The sequence below is a fragment of the Strix aluco genome, chromosome 12 (assembly GCF_031877795.1).
Source record: "Strix aluco isolate bStrAlu1 chromosome 12, bStrAlu1.hap1, whole genome shotgun sequence".
Lineage (NCBI taxonomy): Eukaryota > Metazoa > Chordata > Aves > Strigiformes > Strigidae > Strix > Strix aluco.
This window is the reverse complement of record NC_133942.1, coordinates 10,691,851-10,714,853: the sequence shown is the minus strand read 5'-3', so window position 1 is coordinate 10,714,853 and position 23,003 is coordinate 10,691,851. Positions and strand designations below refer to the sequence as shown.

The window sequence follows — 23,003 nt, the reverse complement described above, 5'->3', positions numbered from 1 at the left end:
TAGCTACTGAAATTTAATATTAATACAGATGAACAGAGCTACAGTAATTGTATAACCCTTCACCCACAGCAAATGAAAAGTAATGCGATTATCTTAAGTCTCTAGTTGCAGCAATTCCAGCCTGCATTATTTCTTTCTTGACATTAACAAGCATCATAGTCACAGGTGGCTACTGTTTTTTAGCTGATCTGCAATAATGTGGTCTTGCATCCAGCCCCTAAAGCACTTCCAAACCTTAGCAACTACCAGTTGATTTAAAGCCATGTTTTCTTCAAGCTACTTGTACTGCTCATACTGCACACGTATGTGAAACATACACATACATTTTCTTCTCATTCCTGGGTACAAGCTGTGTAAGACTTCAAAGTCCTCCATTATCTCCTCTACAGAATGCTCTTTCTTACTGGTGTCACTGCAAATCTATAGCAGAACAGTTTAGATTTGGTTCTGCTCCAATTATCATCAACAGAAACATGAAGTAAGTTACAACTGGAGAATCCCAATTCTTCCTTTTGTCAAACTTTCCACCCCACTAAACTGGGTAAAACTGTGTGTGCTAAAGATCAGATGATATAACTATGGTGTAACACAACCCTTCTAGGAAAGCAAGTCTACATTCATTCATTGTAATAATATGTCAAGAACGATGTTGAGCAAGAAGCATCTGCTTTGTAAGAACATGTATTTAACACTATAGCAGGAGCTTAGTCCCCTTCAAAAATGTTATACTAAGCAATTACTTCACTTTGCGTTTTGTAAGATATCACCAATGCACACTTGAAACACCTACAGAAATTCATTAGACTTGTGTGTAAGGGCTCAGAACTCTACAGAAAACAGCTTGGGATACAGGAAATAAACATGGACAGGAAGGGAAAGAAAGTGCCTTTGTCACAGAAAATTTGGGATTAGAGGACTGATTGTACTCGTAACTAGTTTCTGAAGTTGCTCAATCGTATTCTGCAGATATTTTTCATATTTACATAAGAACCAAACAGATATGCACATTTCCCTTCTGTTATCACAGTTCCTTGTGTGCTCATGAACTTGAGAAGAATAAGCCAGACTACGTATAAATAGCATCAACAACAGCCCAATATCAGTAACTAACAAGTCTCTGGCATTTATAATTTCTGTAAGGTCAACATCCTGGCAAATGACCATTATTAAAATTATAGGCACAGCTCTAGTATGGAAAGGGAAAGGCAATGTCTGTAAAAACATTTTGTATTTTACAGAAGAAAACAGATTTTTGTTTCAAAGTCATCTTCCCCTGCGATGAGTTACATACACACTTATGTTTCGAATTTCTACTACACGGGGTTTGTTACAACTACACACAATCCAAATTACACTAAAATACTGCCAGTGAACTATTAGGATTGCTTGACTGTGAGCACAACAACTTTAACCTTGGCCAAGTTTTCATTTCATGAAATGCACTTAGATGCCAGGTAAAGCTACCTCAAACTACAAAGCTAACAATGTCATGTGGCAGACATTACTGATAGATTTAAATGCACTGTAATTTAAAAAGAAAATCTATCAAGTCTAATGCATATGCTCAAGTAGGTTTTTACATGAGGCTTTGAAGAGATCAGGTGTCACTGTTTATTACAAAGAGAGAACAGGAAGTTATTCAAGCATTTTGACAACTTCTCCATTAACCAAGGTATGAATATGTCAATCTTATGTAACAACATCACATTTGTTCTGTTTTGTCCAAGATTTGCCACTGTTTTTGCCAATGTGAAAAACCTGTTGCTATAATAATATGTTTGGGGCCCCAAAATAGGGCATGGACTTGCAAATCAACAGAATTTTTGATAAGGGTTTGAACTCACCTCACTGGTTTTGTGAAGTCTGAGCCATTAAGTGTATGCTCTAGTCAGTTTTTTATTTCTCTCAGCAACCATATAAGCTGGAAATTTACATTACTTTAAATGAAAACCTAAATTATCACACATTCATGTGACTCCAGTCTGTAGGACTTCAAAAAAAGTCAAATACCATGACACTTGTGGGGAAAAAAGAAAAAAAAAAAAAAAAAGGAAAAAAGGGGGGGGGGGGGGGGGGGGGGGGAGAAAAAAAGAAAAAAGAAAAAAAAAAGAACAGAACTGTCAATATCAAGATGCTAGTTTCACTGCAAAGCCACAAGAAAGTCTGGCTGATTTCAAGTTCTGTTAAAAATTCAATTTCAACCAAGTCTGAACAAGTTCATTTTGATCTAGCTATATACCATTTTTAATAGATCTCTGATCTAATCGTATTAAATTTCACAGACTGAGGTGGTACCAGATGACATCCAGAATACTTTTTTATTTTGAGCTTTTGAGAAAAGCTCAAAACCTTTATGGGAAAACTTAACCAATGTGAAATTTAAACTGAAGGGAACTCTGCATCAACTTCTGTGAAAATAAAATTGTATCTTGTAAACATCTTGTAAACATGAGCTTCTGCATCAAAATTGAAACTCTGGTCTCAGCAAAGGATTAAGACTCACATTCTTGCCCTCCCTGAGAATATTCACCTACACCTTTGTTCTGCTCCACTTTCCATAGATCAATATGGTCAAAACATATATAAAGTACACAAAAATGATCTGTTAAAATGAAGTGCAACACTTTGCTATCAATCCAGTCCCCATGTACGTTTCACTACCATTAGGTCTCACAAATTGTATTTATCCTATAAAACAAGGATTTGCCACACTATTTCCATTTTTGAGATGGAGAATCTAGGCATTAAGAGCACGTTTGGGACAACCATGCATCATGTGGAGAATACGAGAATCAGTTCCCAGCAAGCCACTCAAAGAAGGAAAGTCACAATATTACTGCACTCTACCTTGGTTAAAAAAATGGATTAACAGGGCTACAGAGTCTAAAAAAGAGCTTTTGGTCCAGTCTGCACATTCAGCACACATTCAGGTATCCTTACGCAGTGCTATATTGATGATAACCAAAGAGGTTAAATGAAATATCCAAGGTCACACAGGAAATCTACTGCAGAACAGCCCTGCTAGTTCGACTGGAACAGGGATCTGAATCCATACTAGTTCTTAGGAGCAAACAACCAGCCACTCTACACAGTCCAGTGACTTCACCTCTCCATTAGATACTGGTAAGGCTTGAACGTTCCTGCTTTGTAAGTGTCTCTTCTTGTATACACACACTACTGTAAATTTAATGCATTTCTGTGTTCTTAACATAGCAGTACCTTTTTCCATGGCTTTCATTTAACACAATAAGACTACACTTCAAGCCTATTTTAAGACAGAGCAGCTCCTTAACTATTTGCTCTGGGTGCATCTATATATGTGTGTGCAAGTGCCTGCATAAAAAGAAAAATATATGCACATACAGAACTACTGTGTACCTTACTCCCAAGGATTTACTTACTTATGTGACAAATTTGCCTGTCCCAGTCTATCAAAATTGTAATTTTTGTTTTAATGGAAGTGCCTAAAAACATACTGGACCCTTTCCAGGCTCTAAAGTAGTATTATAATGTAGTTAAATAAAAACAAAGCCTAAATACTTAATTTCCTGCAGACCAGATTTCCAAGATTGCTGTTCCAGTTTCCTGATTAAATAATAGGTATTTTGGAATATTCTGTTACAGTTCTTATTAGTATTTTCAATTTGCTCCCCAAAATCATCAAAACAAAATTAAGCATTTACTTACTATTTGGCTCCTTAGTGAAAAACAGCTTAGGTCAGACAGCATTTTGCTGCACTGTCACCACTTTCTAAAAATTCTTCTATTTTGATTAAGACCTTTGGGTTAGTGGCTCCTGATAGTTTATTATAATTTCTTAGTAGTTTTGTAGTTAACCAAAAAAATTCTACAGTGCCTAAATTCTGAAGTTTTCAAAACGACTGAATTGCAATAAAATTTCCATCTTATCATTAATTTTATCACTAGTAACAGTAAGTAAAATACTATCAATATTAAGGTGTCAGCAGTTGGCATATTAGTACTACAAAAGAAGAGTAAACCTTTAGCAATAGATATACTTTCATATTGTATTTCTAAGAACTCTGACTTGAAGATGAGCTCTGAAATATCACTAGTCAACCACATAATTGCTAACACTGCACTAGCACAAAGAAGGTGCAGCCACAAACCAGCACAGGGTTATCAAACTGCAAACAACAAAAAAAAGCTGATCCCTAGATCATGGACATCATAGGAGATGGATTCAAACTGACAGAGAAAGGGGGGGAAAAAAAAAGAAAGAAAAAAGAAAATTAAATACTAATTCCATTTATTGTTTCAATGATTGTTTTAGCAATCACCTCATAAATCCTCACACATGCAAGCATTTATTTTTCCTTGCAAATGTTCACAAATAGCCTGCCTCCTACTTCATGACCCCATCTGCCATGTGAACACTTCAATCTGCTAATAAGCTCTCTAGCACACATACATTGCCTTTTTTAATTTGTAATAATTTATAGCAGTCTTACTGCACATTCCAACCCCACTGCAAGTTAAACTCTACTGACACTCAGCAAGCAAGCAGAAAGAAAATACCCAGTCAAATGAGAATTCTTACAAAATATGTCATACCATATGAAGCCTGCTCTAATTCTGTACAACTATATCTTTTTTTTTTCCTCCTCTGGCTTTTCCTATGTTTGTCATGTCAAAATCATTTGTGGCTGCCTACAGTGACAGTCTTCTAGAATAAACATTACCAGACAACAATAATTTCAAGAACTCAGTTTCTTCATTTTTATTTTTGTGCATGACATAACACATACCCTGCAGTGAGAAACTTCCTCAATCCAGCATTTCCCTGGGACAATGGCACAAAACTATGCAACCCAATCCTAAACTGACTGATGCATCATAGCCTCTACTGACATAAATACAACACATTGAGAATAAGCCAAAATACCACTCAGTCTACTGGGAGACTACTGACAATGTCTAGTTTTAGGCATCTAATCAAGGTGCCAGGATCTCTTTATACATTCTGCAGAGAGGAATCTATAAGCCCTTTTTGGGAATCCAAACCTAATCACCACAATGAGATGCTGAAAGTCAAATGCCTGGAACATTTACGAGCTCTGATCTCTAGCACAAGAAACATAATCCAGTCAATTAACAGAGAAAAAATCTGTAACTAAACACAGTTGCATTTTTTATTGTATCATTTATAATTTAGGAATAATTGCAAAGTTTTAATCCATATTCTAAATAGGAGAACAAAAATGAATATTTATACAGTCCGTACCCTTCTTAATAACATTCTCTCCATTGCTTGCTTGTCCAGGTGTTAAACAGATCCCTTACATCTGAGTTTCAGAACATTATTTTTGCTGCAGCCCTTTTTGTTTCTTTGCAATAAAATCTAAATTACTTTGTTTCCTTTTGCTATTTAACCTCAGAACAGGGGTCTTGCACTAGCTACATGAGTCTCTTTTACAATCGCTTTCCCATCTCCCTAGAATGAATTTCAACTGGTTGAAATTTCTTTTTTTTTTTTTTCTTTGAACTGCTGTAATGTAACACAAAACAGATTTGGTTCTCTTGGTTACTTAAAATGTATTAACTATAAATTAGTAATTCCTGCATAAGAGACATCATATAAAACACTTCCACCTCAACCACGGTACAGAGTACATCGTTCTTCATCAGTTTGCCTCTTTTGTGAATGGGGTACCATGCTGCAAGCTATCTTACTACAGGCTGTCATAGCTCATTTTGTTAGAATACATTCATGAAGGCTCTGGAAAGGGACTGAGAAAAAGGAATAGTTTTGAGATCACATTTATTTTGTATTTTTATTCATACTCCTTTTTTCTTGTCAACATTTGATTTCCACATCATGGCAGAAAACCAGTAACTCAGAAGCAGAACCAGTGATCAAAAGCTCAGGTTTATGAACAACCATGTGAGGGGACTGGTGTGTTACTGAATGTTTCTTTTGATAGTATATTACTACATTACAAGACTTTATCTTGTTTCTTTAAAAGCATGATAGGTACAGAACATGACTCTACTGGGAGGATTACTGAACTGCATGCACTGCTGTTTGTACTGTGAACTCAAAACAATCAAGTTCATCTCTCTCGCTTCCTGCCCAGCAAACACTGCCAGTCATAGGCCTCAAAGTCACTTAAAATTACTATCAACAGCTTCAAGCAAAAAGAGAAACTTTAAACAAGAAAGTCAAATCTAAAAGGACTGTCATTAAAAAAAAGATACTACACTAAAATGCTGAAAAAAAGGTCTAAAAGATAGGAACAGGAAAAAAAAAAAAATTACTGGCAGGGATTATAGAGGTTGATTTACTCTTCAGCTGCTAGAATCATCAGCTGTCCTGGAGTCAAAGACTGAAGAAGAGAGTATATACTCAGTGCTATACCCTGAGAAAGTCAGTAGCATCCAAGAGTGATCATTTGATTATTCCAACCTAGGGAATGATGCCAGATTAATAAACAGGCCTGGCTTCATTTGCAGCCTGATATATAGCAATCTGTTTAATCAGGGAAAAAAAACCAAAGCCCAACAACATACAATATTTTTATTTTCTGTTCCAATAGTATTCCCAGCATTCTTGAAAACTAACTTTTTTTTAGTTTTATTTTAGAATATTTTTTAATTTATTATTTTGAAACTAGTTGAGAGAATTGCAGAAATAAGAACAAATTAAAGCTACACACAACTCCTTTACCTTCCTACGTGTCAAGCTGCTTCAGATAGGCAGGTTATACACTATTGACTACATTTGACAGGAAAACAGAGACATCGAGTGGAGCATAAAGATAATCAGAATTTGGATTAGCCATTCTGTGGTGCACTTCAGCATCTATTTTTGCTCCAAACTGAAGTAAAGCAAACATTTTCCAAGCAATACGCTATGTACAATATTTAAAAGCAGTTTAAAAACATTTTAGAATGAAGACATTCTTTAAAACCATTTTAGGTTTGTTTGGGTTTTGTTTGTGGGTTTTTTTCAAATGTTACAGTTTTAACTTCCATTTTATTTTTATATAACTGCATAACACTATAGCAGTAAGATAGAATGTAATTGGAAGTTCTAGTATTTTATTCTTTAAATCTTCAGTTACACAAGGAATCTGCTTCATCTTTACCATTGAAGAAAATGATCTAGATAATTTGATCTAAAAGAAGGAACATATTTCATGCAACTATAAGCATCAGTTAACCTTAATTACACATTCTATTGATATGCTATGGAACTTGAAATGATAAATAAAATTTTACAAAGCACTTAATTTTTTGAATTCTGATTAGGACATTTTTCAAGATTGAGATTTTACGTCAGGTATTTGACACAGGAATTTTTTATCACTTAAGAAAAAAGTCTGTTTAATCAGGCTTTTTCGAGCATAAATATTTTCTTTTACTTTTTCTCAACAGCTCTGCTGAAAACATTTTAACATACAGTGATAACATTTTTCTCCAGTACTTAGAGCTGTAAGCCAAATTTTAATGTTATTAAACTGTGTTGTGTCTTTTCACAAGTTTCTTGTCAGTCTGCAGTTCAACAAAACAGTGAAATCTCACTTTGGGGTTCCAAGTGCTGGGGCAAAAAAAAAAGGTTATGTACACAATTATGACATGCAGATCTTATATAAATTCAATCCTGTTAAATTAGATTTATTAAAAATTTTCATGCCTGCTTAATGTTATTTCAGTGGGTTTTATTCCATACCTACGCTGCACTAACTTAAACTGAATCGAGAAGAGTTTGTCCCCCCATAACTGTCTTAAAACTGGGGGAAAAAAATCCCAAAACACAGCACTAGCATAAATGCTGTATTACATGGGCTGGACAAATATGTTAAAAGCCATTGTAAGTAACATCTGACCCTGATAACATCTGTATTACTGGGTTATTTATGAGACTAAAGAGTGCAGAACTACAGATTCAGACAGCAACTTCATGGAAGAGTGAGAAGCTCCATTCTTTGGATTATGAGGTCTTTCTCAGGACAAGAGGCTGACAGACAAGGGGAGAACAAATACAGAGATCTAGCTCTTACTCATTTTGTTTGAACTTACCTGTCATGAATGCCTTGCTATTCACAATTTCCTACCACCAGACTTTGCATCAGTTTTAGCTCGGTTCAAAGGTAGTAAAGTTATCCTTGCAGTATCTTTTACATGCAGTGACTGCACCTGCTGTGTATCAGCGACCAGGATCAACTTAAATTAGGTCATGGCCAAAAATCATATGCCAAAAAAAATTTTAGTGTTGCTTCATAAACGGAGGATGGCAGAAAGACTTTTTAGACAGCAAGGTCAAGAAACCTTACAGAGGCTCTCTTAATCTCTGTAAAGCATTTAACAGAAAACTATGCAAAAAAAAGGGAAGAAGTGGCAAAAGGAGTTATTTCTTAGCTCTGAGGAACCAGTTTCTTCCATTAACACCTTATGAATGCCAGGCGGGTGTTTCCCAATGCAATGCTTGGCATTAGCAAGTCATTATGAAGAGAAACAAGTCATTATGAAGAGAAACAATGAAGAGTCCTATTTCCAACAGCCAAGAAAATATATGAAAAGGCAGAGAGAAGGAGAGCCCGTTCTATTGTAACTGTAGTTTTTCACTTTTATGGTATATTTTACAGATCAACCATTTTTCCTTGAAAGAAAAAGCCTCCAACAGAGGCTCCACACACAGTATGAGCAAAACTAAATAAAGATCTGGCAAAATTCTGATTTTTGCCTCTTTGTATGCATCCTACCTACTCTTTGAAAAGGTCTTGAGCTCAGAGCACAGTGTGCTCAGCTACTATTGATAGAAACCAAATAAAAAATAAGAAAAAAGCAAGCCTTGAATATTAACAAACTAGAGGTTTAATTTTCATTTGATTCTGAAATGCATTTCAGCATCTGAATGCCATTAGGCTCCATAACCTAGTTCTCTACTTCCACAGAGCATATCCTGTGTGCGATCATATCCTGGGCAAAGCCTTGGTGACAATTCTCTGCAGCATGCAACTTTTTAACACGCCAACTCCCATGCTAAAAATAAGTAATTCACTATTTCACAGCCTGCTTTTAGGATAAGGTCAGATAACTAGAAACAGTTCATTACATTGGTCGTCCACAAATACAAATAATGCTTGACACCAATCTTCACCCACATTTGTGCTAGTTAGGCTAATACCAAAGTACTGATGGTCAGAGTATGCTACTGAGGCACAGACCAATGTTTCATTTGGTACAGTTTTTTAGGCTGCTTTCAAGTCTTTGTATCTCACGACAGAGCTTTACAAAGTTCTGGTGCAGTGAAGAATACACCCTCCTCTCCTGAGCAACCAAGCAAGATGAACAAGCAACCACAAACATCTTCTGTACTTCAGCTGAAGGACAGATATAGATACCCATATGCCCTTGCTTCTATTATTCCAGGTATTAGGTTCTTCCTTACATTATTGTTGATAAAAAATTAACACCGTGATGACTAAAGCACAAGGAGAAAAGCTTCACGGAAGCTAGCACTGTACAGAGTACTTGCTTAGAAGAACCTACAAACTAGAGAGAAGAGGATAGAGAAAGGACAGAAGTCTGGCTCCAACTTTAAGAAAGCGCACATGCACGTAAAAACCCCAAATCCACACTAGACCCTTTTTTTCAGTGTAAGCAATCAACATTACACAAGCAATCTGATACTCCTACAGAAAACAGATTCTTTACCTTTTACAAGAACAACCATAGGACTATTCCATAGTCCAACACATATGAGTTATGAGAATAACCCTAACTTACAGAAAGTAGACAGTTATCATCATTCTGATCTGTTAACTCTGATCCTACAGTCATTAAAAGTTCCCCAACTTAAAACAACAATGCCACTGATAGTTCTGTTACCTGGACACTAGCGCACATCAGCAGAGTTCCAAATCATGCCTAATCATGTTTTTCTGATGGAGACTTAGCATGCTTGGCTATGCTTCCTATGGCTGATTTAAGTTATCCCCCTATAAGGTTTGAAAGGATTTCAACATCTGATGCTTTTTTTTTTTTTAAAAAAAAGGCAAGTAAAAGCTCTACTGACAGTCATTTTGCTACTGAAGTTACTCACTGCGTGCATTTTAAAACTGCTCAGATATTTTCACTTAACTTCAGAAGTTAACTGGAAGATGAAAAAAAACTACAATGCAAGAGAAAATGTAATATAAAAATTAGGAGAGAGAAAATAGTTGTTTCAGGTACCTTTAAAAGATATCTACAGCTCCCACCCAAATGAATTTTCATGGGAAATGCTAAATACTTTTGCAAAGTGCGCCACTGTGTGGTAACTAACATCTCTGCAAATACAGTTTACCTCACAGCTCACAAATAACGTTTTTGCTGTCTCCAAAACTATGAGTCAGTGTTCACACCTGCCCAAGTACTGGGAAAGACTTCTTCTAGTAGAAGTGTCCTAGATGCGTGCAAAAAACCACATGTAACATACTTCCCTATAGGTGTATTTATAAACTATGCTCAAGGCCAAAATTATTAAGAGCATTCTTTCCTCATACTTTGCTTTTTTTATTAAAACTTCTACAATATTCTACTTGCATTTTTTTTCACAATCTTAAAAGTTACTGAGTAGGATCATGCCATTGGCTCCAGAAGAAATAAAAGGGTACACAAGCAGAAAAAACATCTCAAAACAAGAAAATACACACTTCTGCCTAAATAGCGAATTGAAGAAGCCCCATTCATAGGCGTTCTTTAACATAACAGCACTGTGAAAATTTAGAGTTAGGAGAGGGATACCAAACAAACAACGCATACTCAGTAATACTGAAAGATATTCAAAGCATATATATCAGCAATAACCAGCTGTGGCAATAAATAAAAATTTTGAAAAAAACAAAAGAGGAACTCAATAGGACTGTCAGTGAAGAAGTTCATTCACATTCCAAAATTCATCAGAATGAATGCTGTTCAAAAGTGCAGAAAAATAATTTTACACAGAAATAATAAAACTGATTATCGAGATCGCTATCATACTTCTTTCTTCTGCATGGGTAGAATATCAGCCAGTTCATTCTATTTTGCCTAATTTTATTTTAAAATTATTTAATTGCTTTTAAAAGGTTTCATTTCATTAGAATTCAGAGTCTAGTCTAGTACTTTGTAGTGCTTCCATTTTCATATATGCCAGTCATTGCAATGACACGGACAAATAAGAACATGGAAAAACCAACAAACAAATTAGGATATGTCATCACAAGAACATACTAAGTTTTGTTAAAGGACTAGGTGTGAAAAATGAGATTTAGATATCACCTACTGTGCTGGATAAGTTAGGAAGTTTTTACTTCCAACTCGGGGGCAGCTGAACAAAAGAACAGCAAACAGTGACAAAAGACACTCTCTGAAAGTAAGGAAATGGTTACTGAGATGCTGTTCAGAGGCACTCAGAAATATACTGTTGTTCTGACCTTCCTGAATGATACTGTAATGGCCGCAACAACCAGGCTTTAAGAAGAACTTTTGTACATACTTCTGTTTTCAAAATCTTCTCTTATGCCATCTTTTATCTTTGCTGATAAGATTAAACAATATTTGTTTTAAAAGGCTATTCTATCTAACATTGGTCAACAACTCAAAAAGGAGATCATTAATGTATTAAACATTCTGGTTTTGACGTTAAGACAAAGCTTCTCCTTAATGTATATTCAGTGTTAAAAGGTGTGACCGCATCTTGTATATCGAGAGCTTCTAACTAATGTTACTTGTGGTTGCCTTATGTAAGGTTTTAAATGGTTAAAAAGCGAGAAGTGAGAAATATCTTACTTCATACATGTTTCATTTTTATTTCAAGTGAAGGTAAACCTGTGTCTATTGCATTCTTCATTCGATTTCTAAGTAATTTTCATTATTTTTAGTAAAGCAACATTTTCAATCTTTTGTTTTTAAGAATAAGGTAAACTGAAAATACTAATCAGAAACAATGGTCCTGGGAACAAAACAGATCGTTTTGTAACACAAGGATATTACTGTTCTGGTAATGCAGCAAAATGTCCAACAGAGGGTGATAGAGACCATAAACTCATTAGACCCTTAAATTATCTGACTTAAAAAAAAAAAAAAATACCGTGCAGATAAGGAAGATCTACCTACTACAAAGATTTGAATAAGCTTCATTACTTGAGAAACATTTTCAGTTAACTGTAAATGCCACCAACTCTTCTGAAAAATATTCTCTTAAGCATCTGACAGTACAAAAATTATTTGATTATCTAATTATTACATCCTTCAGCTACATGCGTTCACTCTACGGTGTATAATATCACTGTTAAGTAAAATTATTTTATTTATTTTTAACAGTTTTGCTTCCTACGCAAGTTGGATACAAAATATTGGGGTCCAAGGAGACAGGCAATATACGCAACTTAATACTCATTTGTGTATCAGATTTATTCATCCTTAAATCATAGGGAACATGAGATTTTATGTATGGAAAAGATAAAAAAGGAACAAGATAAGTAATTTTAATACAGACAAATCTATCCTGAAACATCAAGTATTTTTAAGAAGAATGAAGCATATCTCATCTGACATAACATCAACTTCCCTCAAATGCAAACATGCTATTGACTATTTAGAGGTAAAGTTTCACCAAAGATGTAGTACTGACTTTCTAATCTTGAACAATGGAAATCACTGAAAAAAGAATAACTGAGTCAATAATGATAGTGCTTTGCAGCACCATGAAGCTGTAATACTCTGTTTTCCTTTTGTCTGACATATGTATCTCTGAATATTCCCTCAAATACCAACTCAAAACTTTGAAACAAAGAAAAGTAGAGTGTGGTTTACACACAGACAAAATCTCAATGTAACTATTACACGGTGGAAAAGGTCAAGTCTCTTGCAGCTGACATCCACTTTACAATTTTACTGAGGTTGCAAGTAATGAATAAGGAGCGAATTGCTACAGATCAAAAGAACTAATCACAAGAAGCTGGAAAACGTCTGAATTAAGTTCCTCTTCAGAGGAAAAATACAAACCTTTAAGTATTTTAGCTAGATGTGTCTCCCAAAGCCTCCAATATTCAGCCTTCACAGAATCACAGAATTGTCTAGGTTGGAAAAGACCTTGAAGATCATCCAGTCCAACCATTGACCTAACACTGACAGTTCCCAACTACACCATATCCCTAAGCGCTACGTCAACTTTACTCTTAAACCCCTCCAGGGATGGGGACTCCACCACTGCCCTGGGCAGCCCATTCCAATGCCTTCTGCACAAGTACAGTTACTGCTACTGTGTACGAGGACTCTGCCAACTCGCTCAACTTCTCCCAGCTCACACTCTGGTTCTACTTTGCTGTAGTGAGAAACACTACAAAGTGCACAGAATAAGAAGTGCCTTTACCTGCTTTATCTTGGCTTTCTCATAGTACTTTATGGCTTATAAGGCACTACGCACCAGTACAGAACTGATTCTATTTAACTCTTTAAGAATGACAGACTGCATCACTCCACTAAGCCTTAAGTAAACATCACTGAGGAACACTTTAAATAGACCTTGAGATTTTGATTTTTAGGTCTATTTTCAACACCACAGGAAAAAGGAAAGAATGAAAAGAAACAAAAAAAATCACTACAGCCTAGGAATCGCTAGCCTTAAGAGAAGGCTATGGGAAGATCTTACTGCTGCCTACATCTAATGGGAGGGTAACAGCAGATGGAGTCAGATTCTCAGAGATATGCAATGCTAGGATGAGAGACCAAGGGCACAAGCTGCAATACGGGGAATTTCAATTGAATAAAAGGAAAAAGATTCCACTGTGATGTTGCTGAAACACTGAAATAGGTTCAAAACTCAACCTGGAAAAGGCCATGATAGCTATTTGATACAGCGGGCCCTACTCCGAGTACAGTGTTGAACAACATGACCCCAGGTACCTTACAACCTGAGTTACTGTACAGTTCTATGAATCCCAAGTTACATATTCACAGGAAGGATCCACGACCTGTTGTTTGTTTATATGCAACTCTGGGATATGACATTGGACACAGGCAATAGGTGATTTTCAGAATTCAGAACACTTTCCTACTAGGCTGCTGAACACTGCCCTTCCTTTCTATCCCAGACCTCCAAGACAAATGTATCAGTATACGCTTTTGTAATTGCACAGTACTAGGAAAATACAACAGCTGGTATACTAAATCTATTTTTCAGTTTTCTGAGTCATAGATCAGAACTGTAATTAAAACATATTTCTGGCCCTTTCTGAATTGGTTTGAGATCAAGGAAAGCTTTAAAGAATAAAGAATCTTCATGCAGCTTTAAAGAATAAAGATCTTCACACAGATCTATCATCTACAAAGGAAATTCAAAGCCATGGCTTTGCTTGCACTAAGAAATACAGAACAGAAACATACATGGCATTGTCCAGATGTGCACAAGTAAGAAGAATCTCGACATGCAGAGGAAAAGGTTGTGTTCATAAGTGATTTCCTCTGGCAAACCAACTACTTAAACTGAACTTGACCTTTCATTATTTGAGTTCATGAGTCACATTTGACCCACTTCTGCTTCTTTTGCCAACATATATGGAAAACATCAGCCAAGTGTCAAATGCCCCTTGCTAGAAATTTCTTTTTCACTAACCTTACTTGAAAGACTACAACTTTTTTCTAAACACCGTAACATTTGTTTAGAATTGCTACCATCTTGCAGAAAGCAGTGTATTTATCCATTACAAAGGGAATCCACACAGCAAACTGCAAAAAGTCAACACACTAGCTCCTTCTGAACCCTTGAAAAATAACCATTCACTCAAGTATTTTCTAAAAGAACATTCACTGCTGAGTAAATGGACAGCCAGTAAAACCTGATTCTTAAAAATGAAAAACATGGGCCAATCAGAAAAGTTACACTAACCAGCTAAAAAGCAATCAAAACAAACACATCACTGCATAAACCATTATGTTGCAGACAAAAAAAAAACAAAAAACCTCCACTCTAAAGTTTAATCAAAGATATTACGTTTCTCTCTAAGCTTCCAATCTTTATGTTCTGATTCTTTCATAGAAGCTCTTCTGTAGGAAGCTAAATATGTGGAAAAAGCTCACTGGAAGTCACCTTAATAGTGGTCAGAACACCTTTGGATTGGATCCAGCCTTTCAGCATTCCATAACTTGTTCTCAGTAGACAGAAACATTAGTTAAGAAATAAAACCTGCAATAATAAAAGTTATCATTTTTAACATCTAGTTAAAGAAAAAGATGGAGTTCAAGACACCATTTCACAGGTACAGTCGCATCAACCTCTTACAGAAATTATATATGGCATAGACAGTCTACAGGCAGACTTGCTGGAGATAGTAGCCTTACCTTGCACTGCCCTGCCACACAGATTGAAGTTCCGTTTTGGTCACAGGGTGTCCCATCTATCACCTTTTCAGCTTGTCTCACATAGAATCGGTAGCCTATCGCACGGCAATTCAGCTCACACTTCTGACTTCCCTTCACTGTGGAAAGAGACAAAAGTCCCCATTATAAAGACCACAGCAGTAGTTTTAAAAAGGTAAAGCCCATTAAACTAACACTAATGTCTGAAAGGAAGAAACAAAGAGCCAAACTGAACGCAATGCAAATGACTGCATCAAATGAACGGTGATTAAGAAACCAACTCCAAGGTAAGTGTTCCAACACACCTTATGAAAATTTAAACATTATCTCAGTTTTCAACGACAGATATTTTCCTAAATGACCAAGAGTGGTTTTAGTTTTATAAAAATTTTGCCAAATTTAGTCTTCTTAAAGCATAATAATGTTATGACACTTCATAATTCCTGTGTCAGCAAAATTACACTGTAATCAGAAAGACGTTCATCTAACTAGGCTCACATATAGTCAACAGTCAATTCACATCAAATAAGCATACTAACACTTAGCATTAAGAAACACATAAAACAAGCTAGATGCAAATTTTTTTAAAATCCACTGTTTATTCCTCTTTATTTTTAAAAGTTGCACTTTAGTGACTATTCCTTAGTTCAAGAGAAAATTAAGATAAGAACAACTCTTTGATTTTTAAAAATATATAAAATACATCATTATTCAAAACCTCATGATCTCCACTGACATGCAAGAACCAGAAGGAAATCAGCCCACTGAACTCTGGGGAAGAGGAGCACAGAAGAGAAGAAACAGTTATCTTCTCCTGTGAAAATCTGTTACTTGAACAGATACAGACTAACACTCCACATATTTTATGTTATCAATATTGTTAATACATTTGTGTAGTCTTTCTATTTCAAATAATCTGTCACATTAAAGTTGCACAGTTCATTACCCCTATTTGCTATCTGAAATAATACCTTCAGTTTCTTTCCAACCAAGAGTAGCACTGTCACACAGTGGTGGTGAGGTACAAACAGAATTCCTTTCTCTTTTGACAATACTTTCCTTGCTGCCATAATAAAAAACTAAAACTCCTCTGACTTCACAAGCTTTGGCTCATACCCTATAACGTAACTGAAATCCACTATTTAATCTATCAAAGGAGATGCTATACACCTTAGTTAGCTGCTAAAACACGGTATTCTCAGGATTTTTTACTTAAGTGTATTTTTGAATCTTCAGCTAAGACATAATAAATAGCCAAAATAAATACATGCAATTATTTCAAATAGATCTATTTAACACGTGTTTCCTGTAAAAGTAACAAACTTTCAGCTCAACTTAAGTCACCCCCTGTGCAGACACAGGATTAGTGCAGCCCAATTCTGGAATTTGGATCTTAGATTTCCCCACACACAGCTATTTAATTGTCACTCATACACATCTTCTTGCATCTGAAAATCGTTTGATAAAATCCTCAAAAACCTCTACCAATTTTAAGTAAGGTCAAAGATCTGTTTGCCTAGTTCCCTTTTTGCAGAAGCTGTGCATGTCATGCTCAACTAGGTAATTTTTCCATTGGCTACTTTTTTAACAGAGATTCACTAGCTTATCATTCCAAGAACTTCACTTAGTTATTTTAAAACAAAAAAAAAAGTGAGGTATTTCCTGCAGTTCAATCTCCAAGTATAACAGTTAGTTTTAATGATAAACCGAGCATTATTCTTAGCAGCTTAGTCACTTAACACATTACAATTTTCAGAATTCTCAAATAAATATAATCCAGCTTCAGTGATTCATTACAATTGAAATCAACTTGTCCTTTTCTGTGTCTTAAAGCACCCTATTTTTATAACCTGCAACACTAGCTATCAAGCAGCACCTCTGCAGTGTACATTTCCTTATCTTCCCATTCCCTAAAATCGTCAAACTAGCCATTTAGGGTTTCTGAAATGTCCTTATTTTCTGTGTTGATTCCCTTTAGTTCAAAGTATCCTGAAGCCTCACATTCCTGTACCCTTCCTCCTCCTAATATCCCTCACTTGGTTTTGATCCTTTAAAATATTTATTCTTGAAATTCTCTGTTTGCCTTCTAGATCCCAAGAAAAGTTTTGTACTACTCAGAAAGATGAAATTAACTGCTGAAGCCTGATATTTTTTCCTGGACCTATCTCTACCTTTATTTATGATTTGATAGGTAACACCACTGCATTGCTAATGCAGCATATTAACAACCACAAGCAGACTGAGCTTACTTGCTCTGTGAAATACGACTCCCATTTCATTACTGCTGTCTTTCTTTCTTTCTTATTAGGAACTGTTCCTGCTCATACAAAAAGAAACATTAAAACAGCCGCTGGCTTTGACCGGTACCAAAAAAATAAAATAAAATAAATTAAGCCTTAACAATAAATATACACCAGAATAAAAGTCTGTATGATCATCCCACCCTATAACCCTTTGGCCTTCGATATTCAGATTCTTGTGATAAGCAACCGTAAGGCACTGCCTTAGTCATATACCAATTACTACTACCTAAAGACAATGTTCCCAGATGTCAAAGATCTGAAAAAACTTGTGTCTAAGGAGAGCAAAACCTGCTAACTGAATTGCCCCTATTGAACCAGAGCCATTTCCCATTAGGATTTTATGTAATTATTGTTTATTTACTAAGCATAAATTACAGCAGAACAAACGCATTTTAGAATTCCCTTGTAAAACAAGATACCACACTAGTGAAAAGTGCTCCACTGCCTATTAACCTCACATGTATCTTGACACCCTCCCTTACCCAGTATTTTGCTACAACTCTTGAGGTTTTTATAGATTAAGCTGCAGGTCAAGCTACACTATTGGCTTGGCAATGGGACATAAAATGTCAATTAAACAATGAGCTGTGAAGCGATTGATTCCACACAGGCAACATATTTTACAACTATGTCATCTGATCCCAGACTTTACAAAAGGATCTATCTGACCTCAGGGAATAGAGTAAGGCTTCTAGGTGAAGACCTTCCAAACTAACTGGCAGCAAGACATATTTCCACTCAAAAATGGGCTCTTTTTAAGTGTGACACAGTTACTAAGATAGTTCACTATACAGGTACTGTTTTACACGTCCTCCTAATGCATTTGCTTTTCATTCTCATGCCCACCTCAGCACAACCAAGTCTTTGGGGAAATTCTCACCTTACCCTACCTTATTAAATAGTGAACTTGGGTGAAATTTAATGCTTCCGCACAGGTTCTGCTAGAGGGATTCACTATTGATTTAACTGACAGAGGTACCTTTAGTAAATAATCCTGGTAATATGTAAGGCTTGGTTTTCATTTCACAGACTGAAAATGTACCTAAATCAAAAAAATGAGTAGGTTTCTTACAGCGTCCTCGCCAAGCTAGCCTTAAGTACCTCAGGGATATCCTGGCTTGTCTAAACTGCAAGACTTGGGAGTTTTTCCCAAGGCCCCTATTGAACATTACCTTCCATTTTCCTTATGAGGAACAAGACCCAGGCAGGCGAGAATGGGACCAGAGCACAGTTCTGCCACCTCCCACTTCACCAGTAAGAGTACCAAGACCTCATGTTTAATTACAAACCACACCTGTTCTGCCTCACAGATACTGCAGTGAAAACTTTCTACCATAAAAGAATCCTTTTGCATGTTCTACCAAGACACAAAAGCCCAGCAGGTGGGCACTAATTTAGAAACCATTACCCCTCCAGACTGAGGAAAACCTGAAGTCTGTCACTACCAGAAGTAACTCCATCAAGTACAGAAAGCAACCTGCTTTCCCAGTAATTTGGCTTATTCACTGATGCACTGAAATTCACACACAGAATGTATTTTTCATCGCATGTGTACTGACAAGTATGTGTGAACTTGGAAAACAAATTGTGATTTTCTGAAGTGCTGTTTATGAAGTTTACACAGCAAGCCATAGTCAAAATGAATGCAATAGTGGAGGCATAGGCGCAACCCATACATTAATTTATGGTTGCTTTTATTCTCCTAAAAATTATTTAATTGATCAAACTTAAATCCCAACTAAATATAAATATATTTCATTTCCCCCAAACAGCCTGTTTAAATGCAAATTTCAGTGCAGTACAGGTTTGAGAAGAAAAATTCAACTGTGCAACCCACTGACACATTTTTTAAAGGGAAAAAGAGGGATTTAGGTGTTACCGTATTACGACCAATGGCTGGAGTTGAAACTAGGTCTTCAGCAGCATTTCAGGCTAAGGCCTCTTCGCTGAGCTGGCTGGGAGGCAGGGCAGAGCAGCAGCACACCTCGTGCCTGCTGGGAAGCACAAGCCAGCATGGGAAAAACCGTCCTCCCTCAGGGTTCACAGGCTGATGCTCAGAGAACAATCCTAAACTCCTTTTCATCCCACTATTAGCAAAACACACAGGTTTGTACAAGCCCACAGCATGCTCCGGGCATAGGCGCTGTCGCCCTGATGACGAGGCACCCCAGGCCTGACAGGCACCTCAGGGGAGGAGGAGGAGAGCACTGAATGGCATCACTTGAGCACAAACCAAAATACAGCAATTCCTGAAGGAGAAAACTCCCGGATGAGACATTAAAACAAACAGGACAATAAGTGAATGCTCCCCGCAATGGCACTCCCTTGCTTTCCAGTCCCATTCAGGGAGTGCGGCCCCGCCCGCCTGCTCGAAGGTTCGGCCGCGCGCGGGGCCCTGAGGGCGCCAAGGGCCGCACGCGCCAGCAGGGGGCGCCAGCAGGGGGGCGCCAGGTGCTGGGGGCAGGTCGGCGGCGCAGGGCCGGGGCCCGGGCGTGACGTCACTGACATCCCGCATCGGTCATCGCCCTCATCCATTTCATTAAATGAAAGCGCAAGAAATCAACGTCCTCAAAAAATACCCAGCCCAAATCTAAAACCCGTGCACGTTTAAAAGGCAGAAAGTCACCATTTTGGAAACATTCCTATTTGCAGAAGCTTTTGAATAGATCTGTTTGCATTTCATCAAGAAAGAGTATTTCCAAATGTTTAAACTTTACTGAAAGGGAACTCTCCTGCCAAATTAAGCGCATTGCTCCTTATGCCATGCTCAGAGCTGCACAGCGAGAGCCCTCAAAGAGCATGGCTTGAAGCAAAGATCCCCCAAATTAAACTCGCCTTCCCTCAAGTGCTGGTCAAGGCTGACACAACCCTTAAGAACAGGAGAGAGAAGGCAAGGAAGCTGGGGTCACTGTGCACTGCACTTGTGCCACCCTCCACAGGACTAAAACCTCCCACCCCTGCAGAGCCCCTGTCTCCCAGACTCCACTCAGGTCTTCGTCCTTCCTTCTGATCGTCTCTCTTCCCTCTGCAGAAGGCCTAAAAGGAATTCCCCTCCCTGAAGTGAGCAGCTCTACACCACAGCATGTGCAGGGGGTGCTTCTGGACTTCATGTCAGCTATTCCCTTCCTTCAGCTTCCTCTTCCAATGCATTCTGCCATCTTCACCAACGTCTAGCCCAAGAAAATGCATCAGGGAGGAAAACAGACAGTGGTTAAGCAGGCGAAGCCAGTGGTAGAGCTACTCAGCAGTGAGCTTCAAGAGATACAGAGAGAGCTCAACAGGCAGCTTGCCAATGCAAGGAATTTCAATCTAATGATATTCTTAGGAAAAAATGTTACAAGAAAGAGCATTCCAACTGCAATACATTTGCTAAATAATGTATTCAGCTGTTCAAAGGGAAATTAAAAATAGCCATAGAACCAAAAAACGCAGGAAAAAATGCGCAAATTTAAATTAAAACGCAACTGATCAGTAAAGTAATGACACTGCACACAACCATACAGTGAGTGCCCTCACAAAATGCAGCAAGTTCCTCCTTTCTGTTTCGGCTCCTGAGATTGCAAGCTGCTCGGAGCATGTACTGTGTCTTACTGCACACACATTAAATCTACCACAGACAATGCTAGCTGTAGGTGCAACAGAACAAATGATATAAGAAAGAACTTTAAAGTTCCCCATGCCGTGAGGTAGGGACTGAAATGTACAAACTCTCCTTGATGGTTCCTCAGTCCAAATCTTAATTTAATGTGAGATCCAGACTCCCTACTGTTATCTATGTAGCAGTTCTAGTTCTCCACAGAACATTAGAGAATGCTTTTACCATTTGTCAGTTTTTGTAAGTTTGCCTAAACATCTAAAAATAGTTAATAACAAGCTCTGCAATTTGAGAAACATGCCTTGAGGGTGCCCATAGAGAAGTGGCATGCACACTCTTGGCAAGCAAATATCACATTCATGCTAATACTACATTATGGGATTAAGTGAATTTAAATTAGGCTTCATTCTGTGAGCACACTGCCTTGTAAAGTCAACTTCAGTGCTTCTCTATAACGAGCCAAGATACACTCACCCATGATGTGTCAGAACCAATTGTTCCAGGAACAAGTTGTCTCCACACAGCTCAGTTATTTTCAGGGCCTAGCTTGCCATGGGCTGCAATTCAGTATTTACTTATGATAAAAGCTATGAATCTGCTTTACAGGAAGTGTAATGGGGCATAGCAGACACTGGAAAAACTTTTAAGAGATGTGCTCATGTCTATCCATGTAACATCTACTTCAGTTAAAGCTTATCAGTGCTGTGGGATTTCAGTGATAAGACTTGCAGGTTACTGACATTCCTGGTATCCCATAGAAGCCCACAGGGCAGAGAAGGAAGAGCGGTACGGTAAGGAGTCTGGCAAGTCTCAGGCTTCTGTATCCACTCTACTTGTTAGTAAAGTTATAGTAAGTCTACAGGCTGACGTCATCTAAATAAAGTAGTGGTCTCTTCCATTCAGGAGATGTAATTTAATAAGTACTGTATTCACTAAGGCAGAACCTACAGTTTTGTGAAACCAGTTTCTGTTTAAAGGTTTTATTCTCATATAGGAAGTGCTTCAAGACATGTGTACATACAGGAAAACAAAGCCAGGTCCAACACACTACTAGCAGAAGTCTAGTCCTTTTGGAAACTGCTGTGGCTGTAAACTGAGAGCTACAGAGCAAACTTAAGAATGATACACCATGCCAGACACAGACCTAAATGTGACAATTCCATACTAAAAAGCATCCACCAGTGATCACCTGTGGAGCTCAGTGTGGATGACCAGTGTTGGTGTAGTACTAAATGCAGGCCACTTTGTTTATGCAGCTTCCTATAGAAAGAAGGAAAATGTGTAGGAAACAAAAAATACCACATTCCCTACAAAGCTTTCAAGAAAGCACAACTACTTTGTTTAAGGTTTCGCTGTTTAGGATCATAGACTACGTTGGCTTAGTTATCAGTATTGGAACATTAGTTCAAGCTTTGCAGTTTAGGAATGGAGGCTATCAGGTCCATAACATAAAACTGACCCTGAATCAGGCTGGTTTTCCACTGATGGACAGTTACAAGTTTTTAAAGTGGCCAGAAGGAATAATGTTCTTTACAGCAGTTACCTGTTGCCAGATTTCTAAATAACAATATGCAAATGTTTTCCAGGAACTAATTATCATGTAACTACATTCAGTCTTTCCAACAGAAATACTAATGTGGTATGCTCTGTTTTTATTTGAGTCTCTTTTGATACTTTGTCCTTATTAGGCTTGAGACCATCTCTTGACAATAACCAGAAAGAGTTGTGTTTATTTTTTACTTTGTCCCTTTCAGTTT

General features: G+C 37.3%; 1 protein-coding gene across 1 annotated transcript in view; it reads right to left on the bottom strand.

The window, feature by feature from the left end:
* The window catches only part of THSD4 (thrombospondin type 1 domain containing 4), a 308,530-nt gene that overhangs the window by 180,860 nt on the left and 104,667 nt on the right, over positions 1-23,003 (bottom strand). Inside the window, exon 6 of the mRNA XM_074837605.1 lies at positions 15,331-15,467. Coding sequence (XP_074693706.1) covers positions 15,331-15,467 — 137 coding nt within the window. The remainder of the gene's footprint in view (positions 1-15,330; positions 15,468-23,003) is intronic.